General features: G+C 30.4%; 1 protein-coding gene across 5 annotated transcripts; it reads left to right on the plus strand.

The window, feature by feature from the left end:
• Window positions 1-942: 942 nt before the first annotated feature.
• Window positions 943-24395, plus strand: LOC108730295 (putative fatty acyl-CoA reductase CG5065). Of its 5 annotated transcripts, none has more exons than XM_018459886.1 (8): window positions 943-1009; window positions 16692-16971; window positions 19548-19864; window positions 21891-22138; window positions 22843-23029; window positions 23544-23729; window positions 23805-24056; window positions 24142-24395. In XM_018459886.1, the coding sequence occupies exons 2-8, from the start codon at window positions 16723-16725 to the stop codon at window positions 24218-24220; spliced, it is 1518 nt and encodes a 505-aa protein (XP_018315388.1). In that variant the 5' UTR covers window positions 943-1009; window positions 16692-16722; the 3' UTR covers window positions 24221-24395. The 5 variants fall into 5 exon arrangements, with proteins under 5 accessions (XP_018315388.1, XP_018315385.1, XP_018315386.1 ...); XM_018459883.1 differs by lacking the exon at window positions 943-1009 and adding an exon at window positions 1501-1555; XM_018459884.1 differs by lacking the exon at window positions 943-1009 and adding an exon at window positions 3175-3396.
• Window positions 24396-27934: the final 3539 nt, after the last annotated feature.

Consider the following 27934-nt stretch of genomic DNA (forward strand, 5'->3'; position numbering starts at 1 on the left):
ATGAAAAAAAAATTATTCAAAACGTGCGGCAAACGTAACAGATGTGTTTTATGCGCGCTTTACGGAGCGTTTAGGGAGAATTCGAAGAGCTTATGTATATGAATATTCAAAATCACAAAGAGTCAATGGAAAGTCAATGAAGTGTTTAAACTCTCTGAAGCGTTAAAACTCTTCGTTCACACTTCTTTGACGCTTCGACAAATTTTACATTTTCACCAGGAATTAATCGTAATACATTACTTTCTTTTGCCTTCTCGACTTCATTATAAAATAAATACCATTTTATATAAATAAAATCACCCTGCTGTGGATCCGCAATGTTGCATATTCTGTATATCATACCGGGGTTCATTTGGGAAGCTTAACGACTTACGTATATTTATGATTACCTCAGTGAGTGCTTTCCGACGATATATCACTTGCTGAAATCAGCATCTGGCAGTTGGTAGGTCTTTCTCGTTAGACAATTCTTCAATACGATTTGTTCCACACGATAAATTCGGTAGGTAATCGTTTATATGAAGTTATTTTCGATAAAGCGGGAATTCACGTCGCACGAGAAATTCACTGTGACAAAGGAAATGTTCTTTTTGCATTTGCTTCGATGCAACAAACAAGCGGGAAAAGACCGTAAGAGGAATTGCGTACGCAGATGGCATAGATATGCGTACTGTTTCCATATCTGACGTCAAACCTGAGATTATACGCACGTGATATTTCGTATTGACTCAAATTGGAGATTATACGCGCGCGAAAGAAAATGGAATGATACTGTGCGAGATATTATTGTGTTAATTTCAGTTTGTTAAAAATGATACATATCGTTTCCGTACTTGGCGTTATACCTGAGTTTATACATATACGAAAGGAAACGGAATGATACTGTACGAAATATTATTGCGTTAATCTTAGTTTGTTAGAGTCGTTTGAGATGATCACAGTACAATCAGTAGGATGATACGCAGACTGTCATGTGCTGTTAGGGATTATGACATCAAAAATAAGAAAGGTACACAGTAAAAAAATTCTTATTATATAATTATTATATATTCGAATACAAATATTTTTCAATAAAACAACATTATAGAATAAACTGAAAATTTTGCTTTTGTTTCGTCAATTAATAATAAATAACCATGTATCTGGAAATTATGTACAACTAATGATTTTTTATGTTTTGTGTAAGAATTTTTGTTTTTTCGTTTTTGAAATCATAATCTGAATTAGTGATGAGTGTAAGGAACCTTAAATTAAAATTATTTTCAATTAAATTGTTATTTATAGCTATTACTAAATTATTTATTTTCCTTGTACATATATTTATAGCGCAAATGTATTTTTCCAAGGTATAACCTCAATGATTATGGATCGTTGTTTCGCGCGGCCTAACAAATTCAAGAATTAATACCATGGTAGTAGGGACGGTCTCTCAACGAAGCAAAAGAATATTATAAGATAGGCACTTTGAGGTTCATGCCTCAGTTACGGAAATTACAGTGGTGGCGACGCACGGTTTACCAGCGATTTACGTTCGTATGCGGGAAGCCTGGTGCGGGTAAGGAGAATGGAAGTGCGCATTGCGTAAATGTAACCGAAGAAAGTTCTTCCGTGTTTGCCTGGCGCGGCGCATGTTGCATAAAACTTTCGTTACAGAGAGATGAAGGAAAGTGTACCTTTCGCTCTCCATCCTGCTCTCACCTTTTCTCCCTTTCGTTCTCCCTCCTCTTCTGCATTGCAATCGAGAGAATGCAGTCGCGCCCGACAGATATTTTCTCGTTGCTGTGCGTGCAACAGTCGAGGTACCCGAGCGACCTCGGAGAGATCGTCGAATCCTATTTTCAATTCGGTTTGTCGATGCCGGATCGTCGCGCGAATGTAGATTACAAACACGGTGTCGAGGACGGATAAAATCGTTTTCTCATGACGGAAGCGAGGTGCGAGCGGATGTTGTCGGAAAATAACTCCGCGCGCGTAACACAAGCGAAGACTCGAATTACAAATCGAGTTTACGGCAACAGCTGTTTTCAACAGATTCAATTACAGCTTCCATTAAATACGCCGACGGCGTATCTAAAGTGTTAAGCGAATTGCGCCCGGAATTCTTCCAAGCAACTTCGCCACACGCATTTTGTCCGGGGCGGCTCGTATTTCTTACCTCCAACGTGTTCCATTAAATACGTCAACCGCTTTATCTATTTATTGACAATCTCCTTCGTCATTATCGATATACGTTAGTATTATTATTTTAATAACTAACATCGTTAATGTCTCGTTCTTGAAAATTTTATGGTCTGCTTCAGCGATAAACATTGTACGTATGCAATATTTGGTCAGAGCGATGTCCTTCCCGCAATACGTGCAATTACGTGATAAATTAACATATCATTAAAAAAATTTATTTCGCGACGGACATTCTATTTTTAAAAAGATATGAATAAGAGGACAGCCTTAGCTTTTGCTATTCTGCTTTATCCTGTTCTTATTTTTCTTATTCTTCGTATACTCAAAGGAAAACATAGTGATACAGCAGCTATAAATGTGACAAGTATACAAGTTTTATATGCAGAATTAATGTACACATATAGTTGAATAAATTATTTTATAGTTGCAATAATTATAAAATAGTTCATTCAACTATATATATTATATATGTACATTAACTGTACATATAAAACTTGTATAATTGCCATCTTTATAGTTGCCACCACTATGTGTCTTTTCTCTAAGTTAATAATTCTCGTAGATTTAGAGGTCATATTGTTTCCGCTTTTCCGCAAATATTTCCAAAATTATTAATTACGAAAACGTACGAATATCATACCAATAAACATATGATATACGATGTAGAAATATACATAAGTGTCTACAACAAACTTGGATAACTGTATGAATCAGTTCAACCCTACGAAAATGTCCGCTCGCTGACGGATTCGCCGCGAGCAACGTAATCTATGCGAACGACGGCGAAACAACTTGTAACGCGTGTCGATCAATTTTTCGGCCTCGATCGGCCCCACCGAATCTCACCCTCTCAACCCTTGCGCGCACAACCCTTCACGCATGTGTGCTATGGGTTTATTCCCCCACGCACGTGATTTCCGGCCGTCCCGCGACAGCCAACGTGCGGTGGTAGCACAACTTACACAACGCGCAGTAGTCGCACAGTGCCGCGACATGGTATGACGCGGTGGTTATTACGGTGTCGACGAAGGTCCAAGCCAGTGCATCTCGCCTCTTTTGCCAGGACGGTTCGCTCCAACTGCAGCAAGGGAGGTGAGGTGGTTGATCGAGGCCCAACGTGGCGTGGCGTGACCCAGTGCGGCGCGACCGCGACACGACGCGACGTGGCGAACCGTGTGATTCGGCGAAGTCGAATCCTCCTTCTTTGGCCACCCGGTGAGTCAAACCCTTCGATGACAGTGTTACGATTTTCATGGCGAACATCCGGGACCGCACGCGATCTCTTTTTATCCAGCAGTTTACTCATGTTGTTACGAAGGAAAATATTGGGTGAGTGCAAAAATTCGTGCCTAATTTATTATTCAAAGTTCAAAGTTCAAAGTTCAAAGCTGCTATTTTTGTTAAAAATAAAATAAAATCTAAATTTTACTCTATCTGATGAGAGAGAATTTAAGAATCTGTTTTTTTTTTTAAATTGTGATGGTTTTGACGGAGTTATGAGCAATCAAAGTTAAAATATTCCTTTTATTTAATTTGCAATAACTCAGTAACAAAAAATCGTAGGGACATTTTTGAAAACGATTTTATATATTTTATTAGGGAAAACTTTAAGCTTTCACATTAAAAATTCAAAAATTTTTGCAAATTTTTTTTGGACATGTGACAGGCCCACAAAATGAAGATAAAATTTCCCGTTTAACTCGTAGTTTTCTATATGTAAACATTATAAAACTCACATAAATTCAAAAAATGTAGTAATCATTCGAAAATAAAGATTTCAAGCTTTTTTAAATTTAAATTTCGTTCATTTTTAACAAAATTGCAGCTGTTTGAACTTTGAATAATAAATCGGGCACGAATTTTTGCACTCACCCTATAAAAGGAAAGTTTCAATATCGCCCACACATTTTTACCCACATCAAAAATTGCATTGAAAAAATGCGCGGCGAATGCGAAAACGCACTCGCTCGCTTCCAAAAGTACGAGGAACAAAAAACACGCTGACGAAGCTAGAGATAAAGAAGGAGAGAGACAGGAATAATGTCAGGAATCACACTCAAGAAAAAGACATATTTAGTAACAACAATTATAAAGGTAACAACTGTATAAGTTTTATACAAGATTTCCCAAATGTATAGAATCCTTGTAATAATTTTTGTAAAATCAAAGATATCAGAAAACGGTGGAACATATGTTCCGATATTTCAAAAAAGCTACTTTTTATCATGGGTGCTGATCAACCACTATCCTCAAGTACGCAAAGACAGGAAGAGTAATGGCTAGTGCAGGAAATTTTCACTTTTGTTTGGGATCGTTTATAACAATTTAAAATTGTTGCATTTCGAGTGTATGCTGAAAGGTAGCGTTTTTGAAATATCGGAATACGTGTTTCATCGTTTCACGATACTTATCTTCGTTTTTACAAAAATTATTACGAGATTTCCACAGTTTTGGAAAATCCCATATGTAGAATTATTGTACATAGTTGAATTAATTATTTTACAATTATTGTAACTATAAAATAATTTATTCGATTACATTGATTTATTCAACTATGTGTGTGTGTGTACATTAATTCTATATATGTATAGTATAAAACTTGTCATTTTTATAGTTGATATTACTACGTTCTTTTTTTTCTTAAATGAAGGTGTCAAGCGGACTGATCCATCACGAACTGTCAATGCGCACGACACATAATGAATCGACACAAATGTTAAAATTCGATTGTATCTATATGTATACAAAACTTTTAGTTACTCGAAACACGTTCTTTTCATTAAGAAGCATATGCTAACATAATTAAACAATTTAATATTATTATCAAAAAACTCTGATATTTAACAGGAAAAAATTAATTATGTCTGCCTGATACCCAGATAATATTCATGTTGCATAAAATATTTAGATTTTTAGATGTGTTAAAAGTTTTAGATATCTCATGTAAAAGACATGTTATCTGGATAACAATTAAAATTGAAAAAGACTCCAAAGATTAAACCAATAAAGGAAAGATTTAATTATGTTTTTTACTGTTCCCTACGTACCTTCCATATCGGAAAAATTCAAAAGACTTTTTAAAAATAATAGAGCAGTGCGTTTGGCCTACATAGGACTTAATAAATTAAGTTCCTTTGTAAAAGGATAAATTACCTTCACTATTACATTCTAATGTGTCTATAAAATAAATTATCAAAATTGTAATGCATCTTATGTGGGCCAAACGAAACGGTTATTAAAAACACACATTAATGAACATCGGAATCACAAATAGGAATCACACTAAATAGGAATACCACACAACACTCAGTAATTACAGAGCATAGAATTGAGCACAATCACGATTTCGATTGGAACAATATAAAAATTTTAGACGAAGAACAAGGGTTTAATAAAATATTAATTTCTGAGGCGATCCATATCAAAAAGCAAAAAATGGATTTAATTTGCAAAATGACACGGAATTGTTGGATTCGTTATATAATTTAATTAGTTAAGAAAAAATGATGTTTCCTTGTTTTATAAGTTATAAAATTATATTGTCGATTTTTATGTTGGTATTTATTCTATTTTAACATTTGTACGCTGAAAAAAGACTGCAACCAATTAAAAATGCTATACTATATTTTACCGTCTAATTTGATGCAACAGCCAATCTTTTTTTTTTTCAGTTATAATAAACAATAATTGTCAATAAGTGATCTAAATTTAAAAACGGAAAAATAAAAGACATACACCACGAACGCAAGATATTCTTAGCGATTAGTTTATATTTGATTACAAAACATATAATCGACCATATTGTCGATCATATTGTCACCAGTCTTAGTGAATTTAGTAATTTAAGATTTGGAAGAAAATATTTTTTCTAATATAAATATCAACATTCCAATTTACTATCAATATGTGGATGATATTTTATTAGCAGTTCCGAACAATCAGATAAATGAGACACTTGGTAATTTCAATTCTTATCATTATAGACTGAGATTCACAGTTGAGCATGGGAACGACGATTCTGTAAATTTCCTTGATGTTAAAGTGATATTAGATGATGGTTGTATCAAATTTGACATGTATAAAAAACCCACGAACTCAGGAAGATATCTAAATTATAAATCTAACTATTCAATTCAACACAAAAGAGGAGTAATAATCGGTTAGCTTGATAGAATTCTTTTTCTCTCACATCCTGAATATCACAAAAAAAAATATTGAATCCATGATAAACATTCTGCTAATTAATGATTATCCTCTTGACATAATCTTTTCTACAATTAATAATAGAATTAAAAAATTATCGAAAGAATTATAGAAAGAATTTATATGAAAATAATATTGTCAACAATAATGAGTCCATTGATAACAATAGAAAAAAATATTTCACAATACCATATATGAATACAATCTCTGACAAATTTAATACTATAGCGGAAAAAAATAATTTTAAAGTAGCATATAAACCTATGAATACTTTGAATTGTTTCATAAAATTAGGTAAGGATAAATTAGAAAAAATGGAACAATATGTGATATGGTATACAAAATAAGCTGTTTTGATTGCGACTCTTCTTATGTTGGTCGAACCAAAAGGAAAGCAAAAACGAGAATCAAAGAACATAAAACTAATATTAAAAAATCAAAAGACTCTCTCACTGTATTATACAGCATCGAATGTGGTCACAAAATAAATTGAGATAATAGGATTTCAGATATAGAACCGTTTTTTCAAAAAAGAATCACGTCGGAAATGATTTTTATTAAAAAACAAATTGATCTGTTTGAACAAGCAGAGTGATACGGAAAAATTACCAGAGACATACTTTCCGCTTAGCATAACTCCCCCTACAAAATACCATTTTACCCTCTCCTTCAATACATGTTAGATATATATAGCTGTGTATCATGATGAGAATTCGGCAGAAAATTTTAACGAGTTCTTTATTACAACAAGTCATTGACTTTCGATATTAATCTTCATAAGTTGACTGGAACACAGGTACTAATTTTTATAATTTATAACTCGAAACACGAATTTTAAACATTGAATTAATCAAGAAACGTTGTTGATTATTAGAATCTAGAAATTTTGTGTTTAATTAACAATGAATTAATTACGAACATTTGGACTATCGGAAAAATTGTAACAAAAGACGAATTTCTTTGGATATTATTCGAAACTTTTTGGACTAACATTAATATAAAGAAAAAGGAAAAACAATTTAGTTAACGAGCGTTCTTAGCGAAATAATTAAGTCATATTAGGAAATTAATAAACTTAGATTAGTCGTACGTTTGCGTGTAAAGAAAAAATTTTTATATACTGAAGATGGCCTAATTTAAGGCCGAAACGTCTATGTAATATTTGTAATTCGATTATATGTTTTGTAATCAAATATAAACTAATCGCTAAGAATATCTTACGTTCGTGGTGTATGTCCTTTATTTTTCCGTTTTTCTTTCAGTGTACTACAAAACACTGCGAATACGAAACGTTCCTCTCACACGCTCTCAAAACATAGTTATAATCACATCGCGTTATAACGGATCATCTTTTATTATGCTGAGTACAATGTAAGTTTTATTTAACTGATTTAATTAATTTTAATTCTAATTAATTTGACTCCAATATTGTTACTTATACACTGAAGAGGACCTAATCTTTTGGTCGAAACATCTGTAATTGGTAATTGACATATATATATTATATTTAGATTACACACGTACAATTGTGTCGGCTCTCATTGGCATTATTCTTTCTTTTATTAATTTATCTGGATAAATTCTAGAAGAATTTTAATTCTTTCATTCTTTAATTGATTACTGATTGAATTTATTAGACTTATTATTAAAAAATTTTTCAGTGTAGATGCAGATCTGAAACAGATCTGAAAATAATTATGTTCAATTATTTAAATTATTATACAATTATCTAAATTATTTGATGCTCAATTTGGTTGTGAGTAGAGATGTAAAATTATATTGTCAAATTCAATTTTACAATTACTTACAATTACGGTAAAATGATAATTTAATGATAATTTTGGTAAAATTTGTTATTGAACTTTTTTTATAAGTTTATGAAAGTTTTATGAAAGTTTAATTTTATAAGATATGAAAAATATAGTTTAAGACTACTGTATCTGTCACAATTTTTGTTTTCAAAATTTTAATAATTTATTTGAAATTTCTCTAATTACTACGTACCTATATATTTTCTTAATTATTATATCAATATGTAGTATCAAAATAAAAGTTTAAATTAAATAAAGTATTTTTAAACTTTTTAACTTAATGACTAAATACTCTTATATCAAATACTTTATTTTTATAATTTTTTTAAATTACCATTTTACCAGCCTCCATAAATTACTGACTAATTTACCGAATAAATTATTATAAAATTTGGTCATTTTCATCTCTAATTGTGAGTCATAACTTTTTACATCATTTATAGCATAATGCTAAATCATCCTATGTAATTTTGTATTATTGATCCAATTATTTAAATAGTTAACTTTTAATAATCCATTTGTTAAAATTTTTCAATTTATATTTATTCTAATTTTGTATGTTTCAACAAAATCTTTCTTTCCGTATAAAATTAGCAATATTCACGAAAATTGTTTTAAGCTTTATGTACCTAATGTTTAATATTCGCATAGCGATAAACTGTCCCATAATTACTTCTTATCACTTTCATTCGAAACTTCTATCATTCGCCCAATTTTTACCTTGAGAGACTGGCACGCTTTAATGATGTTAATTGAAAAAATAACACGATTACTTATCGAAGAAGAAATATTCCGTTGCGAATTCCACACGATATAGCATCTTCGCGCTATGCTGTGATTTGAAAATTTCGTATTATGTGAACGCTTATAACCGCGGTAAGATAAAAACGTAATAAAAAATTGATGGTGAAGTTCTCTTGTCCTCGTTACGACGCACATTGGCTACGTTTACACCGAGAGACCTATAGGGTAACTCCGGTATATACGCCGCACCTAACAAAAACTTAATTTATTAAGTATTATTTACTATTTTTAAGATAAATGAACTATATCAGTAAAAATTTTGTACTATCTACTACTATGAAAAAAATATTAGAAATCCGAAATATTTATTTTTTGTATTAAAAAAAGAACTTTTTGAAATCCTTGCATTTTTGCCGTATATCCCGTATATATATAGAGGTGGGATATACAGCTACTCATAACAGAAGAGAGGTATGTACGGCTCATGAAAAATTTATAAATAATGCTTATAAATAAGACGTAAAATGATACAATAACTTATAAAATATAAGAGTGAATTATAAGACTCAATTGAATAAAACAATAATAAAAGATAAAAAGAGCTAAGAACCAACGCTAATTCTTGATAGCTAATATTTAATGTCTTTCAAATTTTAACAAACGTTTCGTCCTTCTATTAGGACTTTTTCAATGTTAATACATAAAAATAATCCTTACATACTAACAAGGAACGTCATACAACTGTCCGGCACCGATTTGATTTTCCGTGAAATATGTTGTTAAACACAAAAATCTAAGAGACATGTATTTTTTTATATGTGCGCTAACTCATGTTTAAGCAGTGAAACACCCCTTTGAAAAAAAAAACGTTGTTTCTATTGTATTTCGAACCGAATATCGTCGGAAGTACAAATGATGGAAAACAATTTTTTAAACAAAAATTGTACGGTTTCAAGAGTACTTCGATGTTGTGAAAAAAAATTTTTTTTTAATTTTTTTGTTTAACTGTTAAATAAAAAAATAAAAAAATTGTTTTCTTATTCTAATCTAAATTTTCTTAATCACTATAGAATCTTTTTTTTAAAAAAATCACATTTCTTACATATAACTTTGTCAAATTCTTTCTATAAGAGCTCGATTGGAGTTAAATCTAGCGTCTGAAAAAGTCAAATCATACTTTGTAAAATTAATAAATTTATTTTTTAAATAAAAACAACAATATAGAAATAATTATAATTTTCATATATATATTAACATATAATTTAAACATTTACTAAAATTGGCATATGAATCTCTTAGCGCAACTTCAAAATTCATTCTGCAGCTTTTTTGGATTTCCACTGTTCGCCCTTGATAAAACCTGCGATTAATTGTATCACGAACGGTGTTTTAAAAATCGATGTACGATCGATGCAAGAATATGCATAGGAGAAAGTGGGGGAATTGCGCGAACACAGGATAAACGCAAAGAGTATTATTGCACTATATTGAAATAAAATCTTATTTTTCGTATCCAGTACCGACGATACTATTAAAGACGGCCGGCATTAGAAAAATTTTTGTGATTGTCAATGGGGTCCGAGGATAATTAAAAAACAATTATCAATAATTGATATAAATTTGCAATTATTAACATAAATATTTGGATAATACATTATTAAATTCATGAATTTTTATTATATAAATACTGCATAAATAAGTATGCATACTTGTAATACTATAATATCTTATACATATGTATATTGCCACACAATTACAGTTCTTTTTTACAGTTGTCATTTCTATTAATAATCGAACTCTGACGATAACATTAAAATCACAGTTTTAAATAAAAATCGAGTATTATTGCGTTTTAAACATATATATGTACATGTCCACAAAACAAATAAATCATAAAATTAGTACTATATTATCAATTTTATTCCACTTAAATTTTAATAGTCACGCAAACTTCTTAGAACCGGTCGTCTTTAATAGTATCTCATCGATGCATCCAGTGATAATCCGATATATATACTTAGTGCGGTATAACACGTAATAACATGTGATATGATGTACATGCTATTTAGAGTAAATATCATTATATGTCTTCGATGATTTTGGTGTAAAGAGGAGAATGAAAGAATTACAAATGCCTGAGCGAAAAGTTAAATAAAACTGATTTTTTATCAATTACAGAAGTATACTAAAAGTATTTAGCTTTAAAGTACAATAAATTAACGTTTGTATATTATTAATGTAAACTGTAAACTATAATTTTAAACAAAAAACAAAATCAATTCCGCGTGGCAGCAGATAATTCCGAACGGCAAAGATTTTGATTTTTATTGAAATTATTAGTAATATTGTGGTTGTTAAATTGATAGTATATGAATTAAATAAAAACCAAATAATTGACAAGTATGACTAAAGTATTTAATATTAAATTGTAAATATTAACAGCTCTAACGATTGAATCAATAAGTAATAAATAAAATGCCTTTGCGAGCCACTGCTGATTGAAGAGCGTAGAGAAATAGAAATAAAAATTTTTGATTAGGCTAATGTGGAGATATTGGATGAGGAGATTTTTCTTAATAGAAGATTAATCTTGGAAATGATCACGTAAAAAGACAGCAGAAAACTTAAATTCACAGAGTGATACCGATCTTTTGGACTCCATCTATTTTTATTTGATTAGCTGTATATTATAAATTTCCTAATTGTTTTTCTATTAATATTTTCTTTTCTATTGTAAAGAAGAATATTATTTATTTCGTCTGCTGCATGCTCGTTATTTTATTGTCATATAGAAAGTTATATACTTTACATCAACATTGAAAGTGTTATCTCTCTCTATGTATAGTGAGTTATGCTACATTTTAATTTAATTGAGCTAAAAATATGATATATTCATTCTAATTAGTTAATTCATATTATATATTTTATATCACATATTTTATCAGAGTGACTACTGTTAGATGGACTTGCTACAATTGTATTAGTAATTTCTATGCGGAAAGATAATAATCTACAGTTAAAGAAGGTTATTGTTAGATATTTTAAATGATACGTTGACGTGAATTCAACTCTACTTTTCCTTCCTTTGTAAGTCCTTATTTAATTATAATTAATTATATTTCAAGAATATTATCAATTCATAAAATCGCATTGTTTAGGATCGTAGGTAAATTCTTTGTAATCCTGTCAAATTGTTTACACTAAAGAGGATCCAGATCCAGGATCGAAATGTATGTATACGCGAGGAATAAATTTTCATTTTTATCATTATTCAAATTGAGAGGTTTAATTTATACTATTTCTCTTCAATCAGCAATGGCTCGCAAAGATATTTTAATTTTTATTTATTATTTATTAAAGTATTTAACTTTTCCTTCAGGTATTTGCAGAGTTTCCTCACTCTCCCTTACAAGTATATGTATTTTATTCTAAAATTTTTCCAATAATGATATTGACAATCTATACAATATATGTATATACAATATAAACAATAAGAATCTTATTTTAGACCGTACCATGTGAGAACACAATCAATACTAGAAATTAAAATGCCTATACCGGTCGAAGCTAGATCTTTAATGCTTAAATAATTCAATGTGAATTATACTAGTATACTATATATGTATTTGCATATATACCATATATGTTTGCAGTTCTTCAAACTGCGCGCCGAATTGGTTTTCTGGGCTTATAAACGCAATTAAACTACTGGAATAATATCACGAATTAAATTAAATTAACAAGCAATTCTTAATAATTTTGATGCACAATCAGCATCATATTAGCAAGATGTTAATGTGCTGAAAAACTGTAAATAAATTTATTGCGAAAAATATGACCTCGGTCGGGAGTCTTGTGTATATTGTATGTACGTAAAGATACGCGTATATACGCGCCTACTTGTGGAAAATTTCAAATATGCTATAAAAATAATTGAGATAAGAGTCATTGATTCTCGACGACGAGAGAGGCTTCAATAAAAGATTAATCTCAGAGGCAATTTTTATTAAAAAATAAAAAATGGATTGATACAAAATATTGATTTGTTAGACCCCTTGTATTATGATTTGATCGCGAAGGATTGATGCTTCTTTGTTTTAAATTATATATATTTGCATTCTAAATACATCTTAACGCGAGTTGATCTCTCACACACTCTTGATATCTTATTTGTTATATTTACTTTGTAATCTGACGGACCATCGTTGTCCGTTTTTGAATTTAAGTTATTAGTGATTTTTTACTTACTTATATATTTTATCTTTGTTTGATCAAGTTTAGTTTACACGTTCTGACTCGCTATTTTAATTAAATTTCTAATGTTTACGCCTACGGTTTGAATATTCGGCAAAATACAACAGACGATATTGAAGAATTTTATTTTGAACAACAGTTTAACGATGATTTGGCGACTTTTTAACTTTCCTCCTTGAACTCTATAAAGTCACGGATTTCTAACGATTAATTCTTACACACTGAAGAGGACCCAATATCAAGGGTTGTCTGTATCTAATAGTATCTATTATATTTAATATATGCGTTATTACACAATGAACAACCTGTGTCGGTTCACATTGGCATTATTTATTATTCTTTTCCTAAGAGTCTCATTGTATTCTCCCGATTTAACATTGTTCCTATTTCTGAAATTACAAGTCATAAAAACAAAGATTTATCAGAGACATTAGAAGACTTGCAAGAAATTGTAATAATCTCTTTGCAAGCTATGTCAAAACAAAATCTTCACAAATCATTCCAATCGTTAACCAATGTTATATCGCAGATGGAATAATTTAAATAAATTGTACGATTTCTATTATAATCATTGCAGATTTCTTTCAACATTATTCTTATTACTAATATCCAGCCACGGTTTATAAAGTGACGTCATATCGAACAAAGTAGCCAAGTGACACACATAACGTTTCGCGTAGCTACAACCACGAACTATATTCACGCGTAAAATATTAATAAAAAGCTTTTTCCGACGTCGGTTGATGACCGTCACCACTATATCGATTCGAGACATGCGGTGGAAGTTACGATATCTCGGGTCAAGGATATGAACACCATAATTAATGTATGAATACTTACACGTGCACAAAAAGTATCACATAAATCATAATTTTGCTCATTTTTTAAATATTATTGTCTCTCGTTTGGAATGCACATAAATAACGATATACGAAAGTCTGAAAATTCTAATTCTACTTATCTTAGTTTCGAAAATGTCAGAAAAATCTCCTACCATGGGCAGAGACTTCTGTATGGAGCATGTGCAAATTCTACAGGTTAAACATCTGGCATGTAAACTTTCACATGTTGAAATTTATACGAATTTTTTAACAAATGTGGATAGAAATAAGTAAAGACAGGCCCTGAAGGTTAAATAACGTAACAATAATTCAATTTTCAATTAACGTTAACAAAGTGCTTGCATAATTATTAAATATAAATATTTTAATGGATGAGAGTCTATTTATAAAAACAGCACTTGAGGACCGTGCTTCGTAATTTCAACTTAATAATAAAATGCATTTATAGTTATTAATTGTGTACGGACGTAATAAATGTATATATACAGGGTGTATATAAAATACCGACATCCCTGAATGTCTCGAAAAATATGTCGATGTGAAAACATCGAAAAATCGATGTGACCTCCACTTGATCTTGGCGACGCCACCTAAAGTTAAACTGATAAGATCAGTAAATAAATTTTTTTGAACCCTAAAACTTTTGTATTTAACATTTTTCTCGATAATGCTTTCCTGAGGAATTATTTGGCCGTCCCGAAACTTTTTGGACAATGTATATTCCGCAAAATTTTAATTTTTCCAAAAATTCCAGGTGAGGTCATCCGTGAATCAGTTTTTAAACAAAATTTTACTTTGGAAAACACATTTAAAGTGCTTTCACTTTGGAGCCAAATTTTGGAGCTCACTTCACAGACGAAGTGCTGCGTTCCTTATATTCTCTCCCATGATTCTCCCGTGATTCTTGTTTACAAGTAAATGCTCTTCACAGCGGCCCTCTGTCGGCGGAGATGTGTACTGCTCGCTCGCGATTTTCGTGAAATATACAATAAGTATTCTGAACACAATATTCTGAACATTTCATCGATATTTGCACATTCTGTGACGATTCTTTTACTGTTCCGGAACATTCGGTACATTTGTAATACGAATCGAACTTTCTGTGAATATTTAGCGTTAGATAAAGACACTAATTTATTTCCCAGCTAAATATTCTAACTTTACAAGAATATTTAGTTGGGAAATAACGTAGATAGGTAAATATAGTGTAACATTGGATGGTGGATAGATAACATTGACAAATGGATAGATAATGTAGATAAGTAAATATGTAGATAAATAATATACGCAGATAAGATGCGAAAAAGGTATGGAAGAGTTGCGAAAAACGTGCAGAAACGATCTGAAGAGGTGCAGAATAGATGCGGACGAGATGTAAAAGAGGTGTAAAAGTGATGCGGAAAAGGTGCGGAAAAGATACAATAGAATTGCGGAAACGGTGAGAAGAGATGCGGAGAGATGTAGAAGAAATGCGAAATTAATGCGGGAAAGATGCGAGAGAGGTGTGAAAAAAGTGTAGAAAAGGTATCGGAAAAGTGCAAAAAAAGGTGTAGAAAAAGTGCAGAAAATAAGTACAAAAAAGTGCAGAAGATGTGTAAAAAAAGATACAGAAAAAATGTAGAAAGTGCAGAAAAAAGATGCAGCAAAAGGGAACAAGATTTTGCGAAGATGACAACGACGACAACGACGACGACGACGACATATCTGAATGAATAAATGATATAAATCGGGCTGAAAAATACATGCACATATTCATATCTACACAGAGAGAATTTTCTTTTAAAATTTACCCTGAAAATATAGTAGTTGTGGTACAATACAATATTTAAAAAATTTTTACCATGCACTTCATATCATATTTTCCGGATAAATTCTAAGAAAAAATTCTCTCCGTGTACGCTTCAAGTACATTTACGGACATGATTGTTATCTTATTTTAATTGTAAAAATCTATATTCTTCCCCAATATATGCATTTTTTTATAATATCAATTTGTTTAAACAAAACAATATTTTTTAATTACATAAGCGTCTTTCTTCCTGTAAAGCATACGGTGTATCGACTCTTTCATGACATAGTATTATCCCCTTCATAATTAATATAAAAAGGATGTTTTTAACGTACCAACTTCAAAATATACTTGTCGGGAGACGCTAAAATGAGTAGTGTCGTTATGGCCATTGTTAGCGCCATTTATACATATAGTCCAACATGATCTAATTTGACGGAGGCTTAAAAAACGACCATAATAACACTACTTCTTTGCGACTTATTTCATGTTTCCAAGTACCTACAATATTTACCTCCCCTAAATATATGTACTTTTGCACCCTTTATACATAGGCAACAAAAAAAAATCATTCAAAATAATGAATTAAAATATGATTTTTTATAAAAAGCTGTAATTTTTTATTTAAATAAACATTCATATTTGTGAACAAAATTAAAAATAAAAAAAATAGTTTTAAAAAATTCTGAAAATTAATATTTAAAAAATGTCTCTAAATACACCATATGATCTCCTTTTATCTCAGACATCTTATTTAACCCAACAATAAGTTTTAATTAAGAAAAGATCACCTTTTTATATCTACTCTTAGAAGATGTTATAGCAATGAACAGCTTTGTTAATTTATTGTCTAATATGTTTTCACAGTTGTGTAGACGCATTTAAAACAGACATCAAAATGGGTACGACGAACGCACAAACCAATTCAGGACACGCATACGACGAGGCTCACTTGAGAGGGAGTTCGATTGACGCGTTCTTCGCTGAGACAGTGATTCTTTTAACCGGTGCTACTGGCTTCTTAGGAAAAGCCCTTCTGGAAAAGCTGCTACGTTCATGTCCCCGGATAGCCACAATTTTCGTTTTAATCCGTCCAAAAAGAGGCCTATCTGTTGAACAACGTTTTAAGGAACTACTGAACAATCCCGTTCGTATATACACATATATACATATTGCTTCAAAAGTGATACAATTCAAAAAATTAGGTTGCCTAGAAAAGTGAAAAAGTTATTTTTCAACTTGATAGAAACTTATATTGACTATAATTAAATCATATTGGCAAAAAGAACGTGATACTTTCAAAAATATGATTAAATGTTATTTTCGTCATACAAAAATAAACTATCCTTTTTAAGTTGTAACTATTTTGATATTCTCCTATAACACACACACACAGAATTAAATTATTTTGGGCTGTCGGCGGACGGACTATAAAGTTAAGTTAGTTTCCTTCTGGTGATATATAAGCTAACATTTATGTATATGTATACCTAACTCATTCATAATAATAATAATTCGAAAATCATTTTTTTTGAGTTGTGTCATTTTTAAAACAAGTGCGATTACATAACACATCCTTGCTTTAAAATCAGTTCATAAATCAGTTATGTCTGTAATCTAAACAGAAAAACATTTTTCTTGTCCGTCTTCGTCAGAAGTATTGGAAAAAATAAACTACATAGATTGAGCTAATTTAAATCTGCAAAGGGCGCACTACGAAAATTTTTAAAGCCATTAAATTAGAATTTTTTTATTATTTGCCACAATACATTTATTGAAAATTATACGAGAATTAAAATCGTCTAAAATAAAATATTTTATGTTTACTCTGCGTTATAATATTCTATTCGACTCTTCTTCAGTTTAAAACTTATTAAAAGCTTAAGTCTCAGAAAAATTTTAAAAATATTCATTATATATTATTCATAATATAAAAAATTTGATTTTTTAATAAAAATGTAATATGTATACACATTCTGAAACATACACTCGCGGAGTATTTTGCGGAAATTTTTACATAGAAGCTTTTGTCACTAGTCCTCTGTAAATTTAATTTTATCGCATTTGTGTCAGATTTCTTATAGACGTAATAGCATACGCACTTGTTAAATTAATGCAATATCGATTCCTTACAACCTCGCGTAGAACGCCATAAATATTTTACCTCTAGCGTGCTTATGTCTAAAGTGTCAAGTTGTCATCGAAAAGTACGACAAAAGGTCGCGATTGTCGCCATTCTCACAACTATTTAAAAGTATATTAACTTCAAACCATCATTGCATTCTATATATACGTTTATATATAAATATATAAATTAATTAATATATATAATAATTATAAATATATATGTACAGTATATAATATATAAATATATGCTATATATATATGTACAAGGTGAATCTGATAAAGGATTCACCACATTTTTTTTTAAACGGTTAGAGATAAGGGGAAGACACCTCTTAATCAACACACAATATTTAAAAAAATATTTCTTTAATAGTCAGTATGCTGATTAGGCTATATTACCAAAATTGTAAGATAAGTAAGGAGATATACTTTGATGAACTTACATAATCTTAAGGGATAACACCTATAAAATTTTCAAAAAATCGATTTTTTTTCCTTTTAAAATGCACTTTAGGGTCTCAAAAATGAAGTGCAAGTGGTTTTATTGCGACATAATTTTTTTCTAAAGTTATAGGCTCCTAAAAATTCAATTGTTAACTTAAAAGTATTCACATTCAAAACTTTAAACTTTACTGTTTTTCTCAAAACAGTATTTTTTAAGTTGGCTAGCAGTAAAACTCAAACAATTTTTAATCTATTTACTTCAAATTTTAACAGTATTTAACAAATCGCATTTTCTAAAGAAATACGTAGAAATTTTTTGATAAGTTACAAATTTTTTTTAGAGTTACAGCTGATTTTACTCGACTATTTTTTGACGAAAATGGAATTTTTTGTTTGTACTTCCGTCATTTTGTCAAAAATCAATATTTTCAAAAATGGCTATGTATTTCTGTAGATATTTGAGTAAAGAAAATAAAAATATTTATTTTTTTGTTCTAAACCAAAAATTATGACACTTGTGCTGCTAGCCGCGGAACACCATGCTATTTCGACTGTCTTCATCACGCTATTGCAGATCCACCATTTTGATAAATAAAATTCTAAAAAAATTATTTGTTGTACTTTTTTATGTGCTTAATAAAGTTATAAAACTCATTTTTTTATAGCACGATTCATTAAATAAAAAAAAAATTCTCAAACATAAACCTTATTTACAGCCGATTACATAGGTGTTACCCCTTAAATGTTCTTACTTCTTAGTTTTTTTACTATCAATAAATAAATTTTTTTGAGAGAATTTTTAAATAAATATTTTTTAGTCATTCTATAGAGTTATTTTAATAAAACTTTAAACATATAGGTACAAAGTTTTATCAAAAAATAACTCGAATAATTTTTAAAATTTTTGGAAAAAACGAAATTTTTCCTTCATCTTTGACATCTGTATCTTTGAAACTGACAATAAGCTGTTTCGGACATATGGACATATGAAGTTTTTATCTTAAATTTATATGAGGAATCACTTCTTAAAATCTGTTAAAGTACTTAGTAGCCATCCTGTATATGTATATAATTTTGCATTCGGTATTTTTCCGCGCGCTCCTTACACGCCCTTAAACGATGACACGCGAAAGGTATTTCTTTCTCTGACAGGTTTTTGACAGAATACGATCGGAAATTCCTGGCATCTTGAACAAGATCTTTCCCGTAAAAGGTGACGTGGGTCTGTCAGAACTAGGGCTCCAGCCCGAAGACAGAGATATGCTGATACAGAGAGTTAACATCGTGTTTCATAGTGCGGCCACAGTGCGTTTCGATGAGCCGCTGAAAATCGCCGTTAATCTGAACATGGTGGGCACAGATCGTATACTGGACTTGTGCAAGCGCATGACAAACCTTATTAGCGTCATTCACGTCAGCACGGCCTATAGTAATGCCGATCGACGGGAGATTGAAGAATCGATATACATGTAAGTTTTACATACATGTGATATCTATATGAATAATATAGTACTCGGTATTTTTATACTGAGGACTATTTTATCACAGAGATCTGTTGTTCCACGATATTGTTAACACTTTATTTAACGCAGATAAAAAATATACTTATATACAAATGACATACATCGTCAACTGATAATATATTATTGTTTTTCAAACGAAATCGGGTGATCAGTATATATTAGAGTTAAGAAAGATACTTCATAAAAATAACTAGTTACTGTTATCGTTCTGTTTCTCTAAAAGTTAAAACAAAAGTGACAGATTTTCACTCTTTAGGAATGAGATTTCATTCTTTTAGGGTCATATTTACAGTCGTGATTCAATCTGAGATTCGATTTGAGCTATAGGTTTGAATCAGTCTTTCATTTGAAAAACATTGAAACTTTGTTTCAAACCTAACTCGCCTGAAATATGGATCAATTACTCTTTTGGAATGAAAAGGATTTGGAATCACTCTAAGGAATGAAGTTTCACTCCAAATAAAAGGAGCGAGATTTTATTCCTTTGGAGTGAATCTCACTCCAAAAGAGTGAAAATCTGCTATTCTTGTTTAAGAGTGAAAAATTTTCACTCTTTTTTGAGACTAGCTCAATTTTCATTCCAAGAGATTTAGGTTGTAGTACATATGATAAATAAATAGCGAAATGATAAAAATAATCAAAAATTTATTGCTAATTAGACTTAATAGACTTTTAATCGATAAACGCGATTGGTAAGTGCTGTAAAAAAGCTTATTAGGCTTGCGGTTGATAATGTGTTCAATTACCTATATGTTCCTCATACGTAAAAGAAGGTAAAATTATCATGTTGACAAGCTTACATTAAAATAACAGAAATAGAACAGATACGAATGAATCGTTTTTCTTCAAGAACGTAGTGTCCGATAACCAGATCGAACGGAAGGGGAATCTAATGACTAAGTTATAAGTGTGTATATTCAACTATTTCTGGTTCACAATCATATTACGATACAATATTCACATTTTGCGAATATTTTTTATTGTATACACAATGTAAATGTATTTTATGCGACTCATTGTCAGATCGTTTTTCGATGCAAGAGGCATTTAAAAACGCTCTTAAAAATTCACTTCAAATTATATGTATATCTGGGTAAATGTTTACTTTAGGGAATCCAGCTCCGATGACCTTGATCTTGACATATGTTGTCAAGATCATGACCCTGAGTGATCTTCGACAGGTTTTAGTTGGCGCTCGGAGCTAAGTTCCCTAAAGTAAATATTTATCTATATCTGTAATTAATCTATGATAATTTACGATTATGTCAACAATAATCGTAACAATTTCATTCATAATTTTATGCGAATCATATCGCCTAAAGTTCGCGCGCTTAGATGCAGTTGGATTTTCCGTTGTATCACATCTGAATGCGCGAACTTTAGGCGATATGATTTGACAACTTTAAGTGCTTATAATTAAAAAACTATTAAAGGCTTGACATTTTGGTATTAGATTTTCATCTCAAAACAAATAATATTTTATTAAAACAAGAGTATGCATTTATTTATTTCATTAATTGTTGAATTAATAAGTGTTATATAAATGTTTATTAACATACTTTGTGATGTGATTACTTTTTGTTGTTAATCATTTTCTCCCGTTATATATATTTATTATAAAATAAGCAAATCATTTCGCACACTTGTTTTATGTCTTCGTTATTCCTTTAAGCTTTCTTTCCTTGTATGATTTTATTGATTGTAACTTTCGCCACGTTCACATCTCTGTTCACATTTCTTTCCTCTTAATAAACATTATAAGTAACAACCACACGTACGCTTTTATTCATTTTATCGTACTCTCATTAATAAGATTTTTAATTAGACTGTAGCTGTTAGCAAATGTTGTTAATATATCATTTTTTTCATATACGCGGAATACAAAATTAAAAATATGTCTTTAATTCTGATGCGAATTACAGATCATCTAAATTTCTAAAGTGTGCTTGATATTATATGGCTAATGTTACAGCACGGAGGTGAAGCCGCACACGGTGATCGATATGTGCGAAAATTTGGACAACGAAACATTAGAAATAATAGAGAAGAAATTGATCGGCAAACATCCGAACACGTATACGTTGACGAAAGGTTTGACGGAGCAGATTGTAGTGTCTAAAGGAAGTGGTTTACCAATCGCTATTGTACGACCAAGTATAGTCTGCGCCGCGTACCAAGAACCATTTCCAGGATGGATAGATAATACTTGCGGTATTACAGGTACGATCATAACATCAGTATCAGTTAACATTAATTGTAAGCTCAAATCTGCGCTTAGAAATCAGGTTTGATAGCTATATTCAATTTTAGGAATTAAGTTAATCTTATTAACGATAAAAATGAAGATGAGAGGACCTTCCTCCAATAACCTTGACCTTACGTATGTTGTCAAGGTTATAACCCTCAGTGACCTTGAAAAAGTTTTAACCGTCGGTCGTTACTCGTTAAAAAGTTATTAATAAAAAAAGTTTAAACAATAACGTCTTATTTCTGCCATACACAATATTAAGAACTATCCTATACCTTTTCCTCTGCGCTTACATAATGACTTTCCACGTGAAGCAAGATCTAGCTAAGAGTATAAGTAGTATAATATATTTTTCAAAACTAATTTTATTAATAAGTTTTTAACGAGTAACCACCGACGATTAAAATTTCTTCAAGGTCATTCAAGATCATGACTTTGACAACATATATCAAGGTCAAAATCATTAGAGGAAGGTCAACATCTTCATTTTTACCATTTAAAATATACATATACATAGTTACAAATAAATATTTTTTACATTAATATGATATTTTGAGATTGAGAAATTATGATTTGAAATTAATTATTCGTAATTGATTAATTTGAAACTGATAAACAACACAAACCCCATAGCATATTTTTTAGCATACATGTGCTACGTTTTATTGTTTGGCAGGTATAATGACAGAAATTGGTAGAGGTACTGTTAGAAGTATCGTGTGTAACGCAAATTTAGTGGTAGACGTTGTACCTGTTGATTTTGTTGTCAATACGTTGATTTGCGCATCTTGGCATAATTTTGTGCAACATACCGACACAATAAGGATTTACAATTGTACCAGCAGCACAGTTCATCCGATTACGTGAGTATTCAGCGATAAACATAGCATGAAAAGCAATAATAGACATAATAAAATATTTATTTTTATAATTAAACGAATGTATGCTCGTGCGTGCGTGCATGCGTGCGTACGTGCGTACGTGCATGCGCGCAGAAATGACACAATCAGAAAGTTGAAATTAAATAGAGAAAAAGCTAAAATTATGTCCAGTACAGATACTATAGCACCTTTTAATATCTCTGCTATTAAGTGGCGAATTATATTGATAAATTATTTGTTCAGCTCGCCGTTATTACTATGATGTTAATATGCCAATACAGAATAGTCAGCATTTATTATAACGCATTTTTAATTTTTAAACGCTTTCAAGCATTTCGAAACGTTAATTTTTAAGATACACTTTAACATTTTATTACATACTTCCTTATTCTTCTTAAACTTGAGCACATTATCACTTGGTTGGACACATAAGTGTGTCCAACCAAATTCGCTAATATTTTGTCGTGTTATATGTATATATATTGAATCTTTATAGATGGGGTGAATTTGGATATCTCACGAAGAAACACGCCATAGAATCACCATCGAAATACGTGATGTGGTATCCGGATGTCACATTCAGGACAAACAAATTTATTCACGCTATCATAGTGGCCACATTGCACTTTTTACCTGCATTCATCATAGATCTTATACTAAAGGTCCAAGGTTGTAAACCTATGTAAGTATACCTTCTCTCAATTTTAATCATGTAGAAATTTGATTAAATAGTAATAAATATGCTGTTTCCTTTCAGAATGATGAAAATCACGAAACGGTTTGAACGTGCTGCTAAAACCGGAGAATTCTTCGCGATGAACGAGTGGACATTTCATACAGATAACATGATGAAACTGGTAAAATTTGTAAAAGCATCGGAAAACTTTGACGTGGATATTAGAAACGTCGATTGGGATGCATTCTTACATCAATACATGTTAGGAATTCGAAAGTATATTTTGAAAGACAACTTAGACACGTTAAATAATGCCAAAAGTCGATTATTGAGGTAAGTCTTTCAATTTCGTACCTTACAATTCTTTCAGGCTCACAACATGTGTGAGGAATAAATCGATGGTATCGATGTGTTACAGGTTGTATTGGATACATAAATTTACCAAAATACTTAGTATATTCATGTTATTAGGAATAATCAAATGTGCCGGTCGGTGATGTCATCGAGAGCTTAAATTGCGATTCGCGCGATCCGAGAAATGTTGTAAAAATATAGTAAGAAGAAATATTATGAGAAGAAGCTGTGACTTACGCTTTATCATGAAGACTAAAATCTTCATCAAGTACTAATATACTAATTAATCAAATATTGACGGAAGGAAGAAGAATATTTTTAAAAATATTGAATACAGGATTCTACAAATATCTGGAGACGGTAGTGTCTCAGCGCTAAGCCAAGCGCAAGCGACACTACCGTGATCATATAGACTTGGCCATGAGTATATGTAAAGCATCCTCCATTTATTGCATCTTCTTGAAAAGAGTAATAAATAAGAACCAGAGAAAAACTAACAAATATTAATAAAATATTAATAAAATCTTAAAAAAATATTAATAAAATCTTAAAAAAATATTAATAAAATATAAATTGTTACAAAACTGTATTGTACATAAACTAACAAAATATTAACAAAATATAGATTGTCATAAAAATAAATATTTTTCAATAAAACTATTTTTTCATTTATTTTTTGTTTAATATAGGACGTTTATGTCAATTTATGTAAGCGTCTTATACTTATGACCAAGGCTATATTAGGACTTTCGTTTAATATGTAGGTTCACACTTTCCACAATACTGAATTAAACTTCGCAGGACTGTTTCGACCTCCTACGATTGACACACGCATAAAAATATATTTCCATTTTCAGCTGATCTATCGATATGTTCGAAGTCCCATCAGGTGACAAGAGTTAGAAACAAGGACTTGCAAACTTTTCTTTGTAAATCTGCATAGAAACATCTCTTCTGCCAATAGTTATCATGTTGCTGCATAAAGGAATAGTAATGTATTTTGAACAATTGCAAGATATTTTTAGTACGAGGAAAATGAAAAAAAAGCCCTAGATTCCTTACTAAATAATCACTATGTTTTGTATCTCGTTTAAATTATTCAATCCTTTGAACCTCGATGTTAAAATATTAAGGTAAAATTACATTTCCGCTCGCAGACCAAATTCAGCTAACGCTAAATATTCATAGAAAGTTCGATTCGTATTCCCGATGTACCGAATATTCCGGCACAGTGAAAGAATCGTCACAGAATATACAAATGTCGATGAAATGTTCAGAATGTTGTATGAATACTCCTTGTGAATACTCCTATATCACGAAAATCGCGAGTGAGCGAGCAGTACACATTCGTCGACAGAGAGTCGCGGCAGAGAGTATTTACTCGTTAATAAAAATCTGGGAGAGAATATAAGGAGCGCAGCATTTCGCCTGTAGAGTAAGTCCCAAAATTGGACTCCAACATGAAAGTGTGAAGTGTGTTTTTCAAAGCAAAATTTTGTTTAAAACTGATTCAGAGACGACCAGGCCTGAAGTTTCTGGAAAAATTAAAATTTTGCGGAACATATATGGAACATTCTCGGAATATGTAATGATATATAAATGGAATTTTTAATCGATATTTGAATATTGCTTTTATATTCCGTAAATATTCCAAAATACTATTGAATGTTTTTTGGGGATTTTAGAAACATTTTATGAATAGTACAATGATTTTACAATAATTTTATGAATAATATGATACGAATAACTGAAATTTTAAATGTAATAATATACTTGCGAAGACTGATTTTAATCAAATATGTATTTTAAAAATGATATGAAAGACAAAGGACCTATACTGTTGCCTTATTAGTGAGTTGCATTATTATAAAAATCGAAACAAAATTATTTTTGCTAATCCAGACCCGGGAAAAAATGTTTCATATATAATTATATATAAAATGGACATATTTTATATATAATTATATATTATTATTGTTATATAATATATTATTATATATATATAATATATATAAAATATGTATAGTATACATATATATGTATAATTTTTTTAATCCATATATAAAATATGTATAAAATGTATATATTTTTTCCCGGGGTATATATTTTAATAATTAAACCAATTAATTATATTTATATCACTCTCAGGAACAAATAAATTTGTTCATAATAAAAAAAAGCAGAATATTTTTAGATATTCTTGAATCATATGAGAAATGAGATTATCGCTTATCTTTTTGTGAAATTAAATGAGAAATTAATATACTCTTTTTTCATGGAGAAAAGTACAACAGTTCACGCAGCTCGTGATCATGTATGAGTTGTGGAGAATCCAGCGCAGCCACTCAGTGTCGTATGCATTATTGGGTGCGTTTTACTTAACGTTTGCAATGCTCACGAGCATCATTTAATCCTTGTTGTCATTATATCTTAAACAAGGATGAAATGCATGCGAGCGTTGCAAACATTGTACGTGACGGCTAACTGTCGAGCCTACAAATACCAATAGAGAGGATAAAATAGGCGGTTCGTCTGCGCGAACCCTAACGAAATACGTAGCAGTTCTCTGGTAGCACTACTGATAGTGCATATAATAATTATAGTATATTATACTGTAATTATTAGGTAAAATTGAAAAAAAAAAAAACTTTATTCAATCGGAACATGATACCTATTGCAAAAACGTGACAATATCATAATTATTCTTAATTCTCAAGTCGAATATTTAATTGTATATCAAGCGCATGTTCCTGAGTATAAGCTTTCAAGTACCTAAATCATTTTCTCTACTCGTAATAACATATCATAGATAAGTATGGACAAATTAATGAAATATATTCTTATCAAGCAATGTCAAAACTATAGGTTTTTATATACATTAATATATATATTGTATATTGTTATCATGTATCTAAAAACTTGTACAAAACTTGTAATTACACATATAAAACATATTTGTAATTAATAGTTGACTATTTCGTTTTTTCAAACATGTATCATTAAAATTTTTTTATTATTAAGAATTCAGTGTTATCAATAAATAGTTGCTTAATAGTTATATAGCTTAATAATCTATGTATATTCCGTTCAATGAGAATGACCTCGATCTGCGCATAGTAGGCGATATAACCGACAAAGTGGGGATCCATTACCGTATTTACGTTTCAAAAAAAAGCAATAACAAACTTTAAATTTAAGTATTTTTTGTATAAATAAATATTCACTCGTAATTATTCAAATAATTTATTAAATTATAACCAGATGTCAATAAAATAGCTGATACGATTTACTTAAAATAAAAAATAGAATATAGATTCCAGTAACTTACGTAAAATATTGTTTAAATAAGGTCATAACAAGTTGTTTAAAATGATAAATATTGAATAACTCTTTATTTTAAATATATATTTTAAATAATGTGCTATTTTACATACGACCGAAAATTGATGATAACATATTTTTAAATTTTCATTAAAAAATATAATAATTTCAAGAAGAAAGAATAGGCCGCAGCCTATACAATAGATGTCCTTGTTTATTTTGTAGGTTAAACAAAGACACCTATCGTATAGGTCGCGGACTAAACGCACGGTGTAAACGTAGCCAGTGTCACGTGTTCATTTGTACAACACTCGCGTAGTGCGCACTCAGTGCACTTTAAAGCCATTGTACACAAATCGACGTAAAGATGTATGTTTAATAAAAATATAGAAATAAATTAAACTGTAAAATCCTCATTACATTTTATTGTGGTATTTGATAAAATATACATTAGGTATTTTATTAATTGAGATATCTCACTTTTACATTTAATTTAGATTAGTGTACAACAGCTTTAATGTGCACTGAGTGCGCAC

This window comes from Mycetomoellerius zeteki, unplaced genomic scaffold, assembly GCF_001594055.1.
Source record: "Mycetomoellerius zeteki isolate Tzet28-1 unplaced genomic scaffold, Tzet1.0 scaffold89, whole genome shotgun sequence".
NCBI lineage: Eukaryota > Metazoa > Arthropoda > Insecta > Hymenoptera > Formicidae > Mycetomoellerius > Mycetomoellerius zeteki.